The sequence below is a fragment of the Carlito syrichta genome, unplaced genomic scaffold (assembly GCF_000164805.1).
Source record: "Carlito syrichta isolate Samal-C Ts95f unplaced genomic scaffold, Tarsius_syrichta-2.0.1 Scaffold313204, whole genome shotgun sequence".
Classification (NCBI taxonomy): domain Eukaryota; kingdom Metazoa; phylum Chordata; class Mammalia; order Primates; family Tarsiidae; genus Carlito; species Carlito syrichta.
The window spans coordinates 505,727-515,327 of NW_007257300.1; the positions used below are offsets into that span (position 1 = coordinate 505,727).

The window sequence follows — 9,601 nt, forward strand, 5'->3', positions numbered from 1 at the left end:
AAAAAAAAAAAAAAAAAAAAAGAATAAGGGTACCTGACTTCAAACCAGGTGAAGGCACAAACTTTATCTGCATGATGACCACTTGTATATCTAATCCTAAATTGTACCCTACATCTTTCAAATAAAAAAAATTAAAACATAAAAAAAAAGCAAGGTTAAGTCATTTGAATGATCTAAGAAACAACTGAATGGTTATCTTATGCTAGTATTTGTAAACTATTTTAGCATTTATATTTGTAATATAAAAAAATGAACTTTAGTTCTTGAAATAAATCGTGGGTGTTCAAGAAAAGGTTGGAGAGTCACGTTTCAGAGTTCTTCCAGCTACATTATTTTAAAAACTACTACCAGTTCAGTATCCTTTATCCCAAATGCTTCAGACCAGAGGTGTTTCAGATTTTTTCAGATTTAAAAATATCTACATATACTTAATGAGATATCCCTGTGTATCCCAAGTCTAAAGACAAAATTCATTTATGTTTCATAGACACTTTATCACACAGCCTGAAGGTAATGTGATATATAATATTTGTAACAATTTTGTGTATGAAACTAAGTTTTGACTGCGTTTTGACTACAACTCCCATGACATCAGGTATGGAATTTTCCACTTGTGGCATCCTGTTAGCACTTAAAAAACTTCAAATTTTGAGCATTCAGATTTCAGTTTTTTGGATTAGGGACGCTCAATCTGTAATACTCATTAGTGTCTCAACAAAAAAAAGCTGTTTTGTGGGTAAGGTAGTTTAAAAATAAATTTGCCAGCAAACTCTTCTGAAACCAAAAGATTTGAGAACTTCCAATTCTGGGAATGAAATCTAGTTAAGGAAGTAAAGAATAAATATAATTTAACAATCTTTTTAGATTATGAAAAACAATTAGAACTAGAGTATTGCACATGGCACATAATAGGTACTCAGTAAGTATCAGTTAAATAAAACACCAAATGTCAAAATTATAGAGAAACATAGGTCAGGCGTGGTGGCTCACACCTGTAATCCCAACATTTTGGGAGGCTGAGACAGGAGGATTACTTGAGCCCAGGAGTTCAAGACCAGCCTAGGCAACATAGCGAGACTTCCTCTCTACAAAAAAATAAAAATAAAATAAAAAATCAGCAGGGCATGGTAGTGCATACCTAGTCCCAGCTACTTGGGAGGCTGAGGCAAAAGGTTTGCATGAGCTCAGGAGTTCCAGACTGCAGTGAGCCATAACTATGCCACTGCACTCCAGCCTGAGCAATAGACCCCAATTAAAAATTAAACAGCCGAGCTCGGTGGCTCAACCTGTAATCCCGCGCCTTTGGGAGTCTGAGGTGAGCGGACTGCCTGAGCCTGCGGGTTTGAGACCCGCCTGGGCAGGCAAGACCTCATCTCTACAATAAATCAAAAAATCAGCCGGGCGTGGTAGCGCACACCTGTAGTTCCGGCTACTGGGAAGGCCGAGGCGGAAGGATCGCTGGAGCCCAGCAGGTTAAGACTGCGGTGGCCGGGAGTGGCCACTGCACTCCAGTCTGGGCAACAGAGTGAGACTCCAACTCAAAAAAAACAACAACAAAAAAAAATTAAACAACAATATTAATAACAATAATAAAAAGACAGGCAACCAATGTGAAAGGAGTATTGTCCCTGCAATATATGAGAGGTCCAAATCTTAGAAAGGGAGAAATAAAGGTGAAGTCATCTGACAGATCATTCTGAATGGTAGAATGAATAAATGCTCAATGATAAACATAAAATATCATGCAAGAAAAATCAAGATATATACTACAAAACTGGAAAAAGGATTTTTGTCTCCAAAGAAAAATTCAATCTCTACCAAGTTCAGATTAATATGGCAAAAAAAGTTCAATAAGAGCTATCAACAAACACTTTTGGAACGAAACAGAAAAAAGGGCCAAGACTATAAAGATTACAAGTGGGGGGGAATAACCAAATCTGTCTGCTGACTATTCTCTTTTTCAAAATAATCTTTTAAAAAGCTTGGGTCCATGATAAACTGGCTAAGCTAACTCTGAAGGTCTTGACTTCTTCCTTTCTTGACTCTCCTTCCCTGTTCAATTTTCATCTTTGACCCTTAGTTCTCTCTCTACAATTTCTTCCTTTATCATTACATCAATTTCAACTTGCACCTTTATGCAAATGATTTCCAAATCATGATCTGTAATTATGAGTTGAGTTCTATATCTCCAACAGTCTACAGTTCATTTCTTCATGGTTGTCCCACTACCCCCTCAAACACAACAAATGTAAAACCAAATTCATCTATAGTACACAATCTCCCACACAATCTCCAAACCTGACTTTGCTATTTTCACCATTCTCTGTATAATCCAGGCTCAACATTTTTACAGTCATCTGACTACTGCCTCTCTCTTTGGTTCCCCACTTCTCCCCAAGTCTGCCAATCAAGTTCCATCAATTCTTCCTTCCTCATTATCATGCCCCAATTTTGGGCTTCAATCATTTCTGGGCTACTAACAATAAGTAAAAAAAAAAAAAAAAGTTCCCCTGTCTCCAATCTTTTTCCACACTAACTCATCTTTCATACAACTACCAGATTTATCTTCTTCATTCATCCTGGTACAGTCTCATTTATAAATACGTAATGATCACAATATAGTAAAGACAATCTAAATTCCTTAGACTAGTAAACAAGTACTTCACAATCTAGTCCCAATCTTCCAAATCTATCTTCCTCCATTTCCCTAAACATGGTATAACCAGTCGTGCCTCCACCCTATTCATGTTATCTTCTACTCTCCCTCTGAGTACCCTCTAAATCCTACCCATCCATCATTAAAGCATACTTTGGCTCTCTCAACTCATAGTGATTTCTTCTTCCAGTTTCCAAGAGCATATATATTACATAAACAATCATTTGGAGTTTATCATGTTTTCTCAATCTGTGTTTTTGCTTTGCTTCTGTGTATGTATGTGAGATTAGGTCCTGCCTTCCTAAATAGATGGGACTTTTAAGGATAGGGTCCATAACTTGTATTTCCTTGTATCTTCCACATCTTAATAAGTATCTGAGCCGGGCTCGGTGGCTCAGCCTGTAATCCCAGCACTTTGGGAGGCTGAGGTGAGTGGATTGCCTGAGCCTGCGGGTTCGAGACCCGCCTGGGCAACTTGGTGAGACCTCATCTCTACAATGAAACCAAAAATTAGCCGAGCGTAGTAGCACGCGCCTGTAGTTCCAGCTACTTGGAAGGCTGAGGTGGAAGGGTCGCCGGAGTCCAGCAGGTCGAGGCTGCACTGGCCGGGAGCAGCCACTGCACTCCAGTCTGGGTGACAGAGTGAGACTCCCTACTCACAAAAAAAAAAAAAAAAAAAGAAATAAGTATCTGTTAAGGTTCCCACCAAATGAACCTATAACAAGAGGCTAGAAGAAAACTAAAGAAAAAAAACTACTAAACGCTCCCTGTAACACCCTTTCATAGAAGAAGAAAATCAAAAAGCAAAATAAAACCAAAGACAAATGGAAACTGGATAAATACTATAAGATGAACTAGACTTTTCAGAAGTTATAGAAATCCTTACTAGAAAAATGTGTTTTAATTCCTTCCATTTATCTCATTTAATCAAATGCTTTAAAATGTATTAAACATCAATCTTCTTTACTGTTTCTCATTATGAAGTGCATTCATAATGTGGGTGAGACATTTCAAACAATACTCTTATTTCATAGTCATGGATGCTTAGGGTAATGTTGAAAGCTTTGGGGAGAACTTTTTGTAATATCTACACTTTATGAAAAACATAACAGAGTAACTGAAATGCAAGTTAAACAATGTGCATAATTTTCCTGATTCAAGATGAGATTTTTGAACGGTATTATTTCTTTGAACAGCATTATTTTGTTTCCTTAATCTTAATCCCATAAACTGTGCACATCTAACATTACTCCACTGAAGATACTGCAAAATCCTGTCAATATACATACTCTCAGAAACTTTATTTTAGAGATTAAGTGGTTTTCTTTGGACTAAAGTTGAAATAGTATATAACTTTTAGTTGTTCAGAAACTCGCTTAAAAACAGTTTGCAACTGTATCGGGGAAATTGATCAAACTTAACTCTAGTCACAGATAATTGTATATGCTATCAATCACTGAACAGCTTTTAAAATAGAATTTCGGCTTTTCGTGTCATAAAAACCTCTTTAGAATGTTTTAAAAGTGATAGTGTTAAGTGCAACATCAAAAAAAAAGCAGTTGTAATATCTGCATGGTACTTTTGTAACCAATGATATTGTAAAAGAAGTTAACAACATTGTGATGACCTATGATCAGTTATCTTAGTTTTTTTACACCAATAGTTCAGCAACAACTTCCTTCAGACTCAAGTCACCTATGACGTTTTGGCTCAAAAATCATTTCCTCAATATCGAGTCTCCATTGTCACTTGCAAGTCTAAAAACTAAACCCCTGGAAGCTAAATCGCAGAAAATGCAAAGCTGTCTTTCTAATGTTAATGTAAAACTGATCACGAAGATTAAGATCAGTATGCTTGCCAATCAACAAACTATATTACGCAGTAATAACCTTGACGTGATAACTTTTTATATGATGCCTGCAATACCAGTTCGCGTACCGATGTGCGGAGTCAGAACTCAAAGTTCCGAGAGGAGACAGAACAGAGTCAAATGGTAAACAGGGCCACGCCATGAGATTGTCATGGTACTCGCAGATTCTTCGGGAACACAGAAATCTGGCGTTTTCCAAGACTACTATGCACACCTGTGACTTTCTTTTGCAGCTAACCAGACGGAAAGCAAGAGGAAGGCAATGCATGCGGGACTCCAGACGAGCAAAAGGCAGCAGGGCTACTCACCAGCAAACAATCCGAATTCACTTCCGATTTGGGATCCCGCAGCAGGTTGTCGATTTTTTCAAACCGAGTTTCAAAACTGTCCCCAGTCGACATGTTGCCGCTACTGTGACAATACCCTCGTACCAACACCAGCAGCGGAAAGCAATTTCAACCAACTTCCTCCGCCGTGGGTTCGCAGCCGCGGGGCGGAGGAGCCGGAACCTCAGGGTCACCCGGTGCGCCCGGTTCCCCCTCCTCCCCCTCACTGAGGGGACCTCCGCTCTCCAGACCCCGGGCCGGGGGCAACAGCGACCCACAGCCGCTCGGACGCCCAAAGTCGCATCCCACACGGCAGCCCCTCACGACAGCCGACGGCGCCGTCGCCACCAGCCTCGTCGCTCCGGCGAGGTGCTTCAGCCTAGCGGGCCCCGGCCGCCGCCGCCGCCGCCATGGGGGGGTCCCCGTCCCCAAACCGGCAGGAGCGGGGAGGGAAAGAGAAGCAGGGTGGGGACTCCCTCCGGGCAGCAGGGGAAGGAAAAGAGGAAAGGCGAAGGGCGGGTGAGGAGCTGTGCCAGCTGCAGCCGCGGCTTGGGCCACGGGCCGGGCCCGCTCCGCTCAGAAGCGCCGCAGGCGGGCTAGCCCCGCATCCCCGGCTCCACTCGGCCCGGCCAGACGCACCGATCCGTCTCCGCCGCGAGCTGGTCCCCGCGGGACAGCCTCACTCTCCCATTTTGTCCCGGCGCTGCTGCGGTTGCCGCTACGGTGTCCGGCGGGGCAGGGCGAGGTCGATGTCCGATGGAGACTTAGGAGAGGACAGGCTGGAGAGCGGGAGGTGAAGACGATAGTTGGGTCCCGGCGGCTGCTGATGGGGGAGCTTCTGGGAGGGGCTGCAGTCCCGGCCAGGGAAAGGGCGAGTCGCGGCGGCGAATGCCTGGGGGGGGTGGGGCGAGGGGGGCCAAGAAGGACTAATATGTCCGCCTTCCTGTTCAAACAAACGGAGACCGCCGGCGCGGACTGCGCATGCGGAGCGCGGACGTTCGGAAGGGGAACCAGCCGGGACCCCGCGCGCGCGCACGCTGGCGCCTCCGCAGGGCGGGGCCGGGCCGCGCCGGGCGGGGCGGGGCAGGGGGCGGGGCAGGGGGCGGGGCTCGCCCGGGGCCTTGCGGGTAGGCGGGGCAGGCCCTCGGCGGGGAGGAGTCGGCAGGGTGCGGCGGCGCGCAAGGTCCTCTCCCGGGCTGGCTCTGGGAGCCACGCAGGGCTCTGGGGCGGTCTTGGAGGTCAGGACGGAGGCGGAGCTCTCGCTGCTCCTGGTCGCTGTCCTGGCAGCTGCCCCAGCTCTGTTTCCGCTGGGCTGCTGCCAGTCCGGAGGATTCTGACAAGGGAAGAGTGCTTGTTATTCTTGTTATTGTTACTAAGGACATGGCTTCTTTTAAAGGCCGGATACCTTTTCGTCGGCAGGTAGCAGCATTTTAGCACCAGTGGAGTTTGGTTTTCAGTGGTACTCCATCGTCAGCCCTCCGAGAGCCCCACAATGTTTATCCGCGTACGGTTCAATGGGAAAATTACGAAGTAAATTACAGAGCGCTCCAGTACTCAAACCTCCCAAGCCGAGTGTGCGTGTCAGGGGAGCATTAAAATATTGACTCTGGAAGATACAGTCAATAGAAGTCAAGTTCAATTTAATTTTTTTAAAAAGGAAAATATTCTCATTGAAAAAAATCCAGTATATTTAAGTCGTTCATATTAGCTATGTCACATCATTAATATCCGTATTGTAGTTATCTCCTGGATGTATAATGCTGCTGTTTCAACTTCAAAACATTCAGTGCAACTTAGAATTGTGTTCTTATCAGAAATAATGTAGGACATGAGCATAATTGTCATTTCCTTCTAGTTCAGTTGCTTAATTTACTGTGGTGTGAAAGACTTGTTACTCAACCTGCTGATAAAGTAATGTTTTTCACTGGTTTCAGCAGGAAAACTTACCTTAGTTCATTTCTAATCAATCTTTATTTTTGCTCAGAGGCCAAATTAAGGATCACTAGAAACAGAAAATGTGTATATTTCTCCCCATGCTGGAAAATGCTACAGATAAACCAATTGTCTTTCTTTATAAAAAGTGTTGTACAGCATCTCAACAGTCCACCAACCTTATGAAGTGAGTCAGAGGCTTAGAAAATATTATATTGTTTGAAAGATATGTATTTCTATTTTTATTTTATGAGATACAAGAAATATTTAGATATAAAATCCACTATATAAGTCAAGCTAGGGAGTAAGTCTTTACAGAAATCAGAGCAAGGACAACAACGAGACAAACTTCAGGTATTTCATTAAATGCCTTTGCAGTGACTTTTCTTGGCTCTAGTAGTTTAAGTCATGTGAATTAGATTTATTTTTAAGCAGAGGGCTTAAAATAAATCTGGCAGTTGTCTTGAAATAAATTTCCTAAACCCTGCTTGTCCTTTTTTTATTACCATTTTTAGGTATTCTTAGGAATTTTGTTGTTTCTCAGAGAACTGTAAACATTATGTTGCTTTCCATTTGGACATATATGAAAAAGTGAAGATAGCTAAGACATGAGAGGCACTGATAAATGTAAGTGGGAGTGATAACCTAGTTACTAGAGATATACTGGAGGTCTATATATTCTATTTACCTACAAAGCTATTTTGATGATTGTAGCAAACCACCAGTTGTCTTTTACCATAAGATAAATGGACTGTGTCAATTTTTTAAAAATAAAAAGTTCTCACCTGTAATAGGGTAGAATCAAATGACATTAAAGTTTCCTCCAAACTTTAAAATTCTATTGCCTAATTGTGACTAATCTCTTCAAAAGCTTGTATATGAGGGGGACCTAAAAAAAGAAATTTATTTATTTAAAAATTGTGTATTTATTCTTACATGTTTAAACTTCAGTCACCTTCAAAGTACTCTCCATTTGATGCAATACACGTATCAAGACATTTTTTTCACTGCTTAAAGCAGTTTTTGAACTCATCAACTTTAATGCCTTTTAGTGCTTCTGCCGTTTTTTGTTTCACCTCTTCCACATTGGCGAGATGTTGCCCTTTGATGACTTTTCTCAACGGGGGAAGCAACAACAAAAAAAGTCACTCGGGGTGAGAGCTGGTGAAAAGGGAGGGTAGGGCACGGGGGTCCTGCCGTTTTTGGTCAAAAACTGCTGAAGTCTTTGAGATGTGGGCAGGTTGTTCCTGTAAATCACCCGTCATGATCACAAAATTAACCCTTTACACTCAGAGTTCTCTCACAGAAAAAAAAAATCACCCATCATGAAATGGGCAAATGCAGTGAAAGAATCTCCAAAAACAAAAAATTCACTGAAACTGAATGCAGACTCTCACAAAAACGCTAACTGGTACTCTGATGCCAGTGGATTCTTAGAATACTTACCTATCGAGGGAAGCCTGTATTACAAGGGGCCCACCCTCCAAAAAATAATTCTAGGTGTCATATATTTGAGATCACCCTTTAAATATGTTAAGATCCTAAGTTCAATTGTAAAATATTAATACCATATATAAATATAATAAGAATATTATATTAATTATACACACTGAGTACTTACCATGTGATAGGCACTACTCTGTACACTTTTAAAAATATCTCTTTAAAACTACACCACAAATGGGGAAACTGAGGGTCAAAGAGACTGTGTTACTTGCTCAAGGTCATGACAGACCCAGGTTGGAACAAAGACAATCTACAGAACCCCCATTCATAACTACTGACTATGCTAACACTATCCAATCCCAATACCGTGACAAGTATTTAACAATTCTATGATTTGCATTAGCACAGATTTAAGTGATTCCATGTAAAAGAGTTATAGAATTTGCAATGTGATTAGTATGATTACAGTCCCTAGGAAAAGATGCGAAATGATTTTAGTAGGCTAAAAGGTCTTGACAATGTTCAGTAACACTGGGTTAGCTAGAGGTTCCCAAACACTGGGTCCAAGAACCGTTGACAGTCTTTGGTGGGATTTTCATGACTCGCAAAAATATGAAAATAATAAAGACAAATAGCAAGTTTCCATAAAGTAGCCAGATCTGATTTAAGACTGCCCTTCAGTCTGAAATGCTCTTTACTACTTTAAAAAAAAAATTAAACATACTTTCCTTTAAGAAGCAAGAGTAATAATAGATGATACATTTTTTAATGTTCTTAGTTGGCAATTAAAAAATTACAGCTTGGCCAGGCTCAGTGGCTCAGCCTGTAATCCCAGCACTTTGGGAGGCTGAGGTGAGTGGATTGCCTGAGCCCGGGGGTTCGAGACCCGCTTGGGCAACTTGGCGAGAACTCATCTCTACAATAAATCAAAAAATTAGTTTGAGACCCGCCTAGGCAACTTGGTGAGACCTCATCTCTACAAAAAATTAGCCGGACATGGTAGCACGTGCCTGTAGTTCCAGCTACTTGGAAGGCTGAGGCGGAAGGATTACTGGAGCCCAGCAGGTCGAGGCTGCGGTGGCCGGGAGCGGCCACTGCACTCCAGTCTGGGTGACAGAGTGAGACTCCAACTCAAAAAAAAAAAAAATTACAGCTTGACATTTCTGTGAATATATAGACTAAATTAGTTATATCTTAAGTTTTCTGGATTTTGGAATTCAAACATCTGGAAACATTTAGATGAGACTCATCCTAGAACCTAATGAGACTGCAGTGCTGAAAGAATTTGAATGAGGCATATTTGGGAGAGATCATGGAAAAATAAAGATGTGGGTGTAGACTTCTGCATAGTAAAAGACAACTACATTAGGT

General features: G+C 41.9%; 1 protein-coding gene across 2 annotated transcripts in view; it reads right to left on the reverse strand.

Annotated features, from left to right (window-relative positions):
• ROCK1 (Rho associated coiled-coil containing protein kinase 1) overlaps positions 1–5,867 on the reverse strand; it is a 160,560-nt gene extending 154,693 nt beyond the window's left edge. The window contains exon 1 of one of the 2 annotated variants that reach the window (XM_008070238.2): positions 4,835–5,680. In XM_008070238.2, coding sequence (XP_008068429.1) covers positions 4,835–4,927 — 93 coding nt within the window. In that variant the 5' untranslated portion in view covers positions 4,928–5,680. Of the gene's footprint in view, positions 1–4,834 lie in introns of both variants that reach the window. The other variant, XM_008070237.1, reaches the window with a different exon arrangement.
• Positions 5,868–9,601: the final 3,734 nt, after the last annotated feature.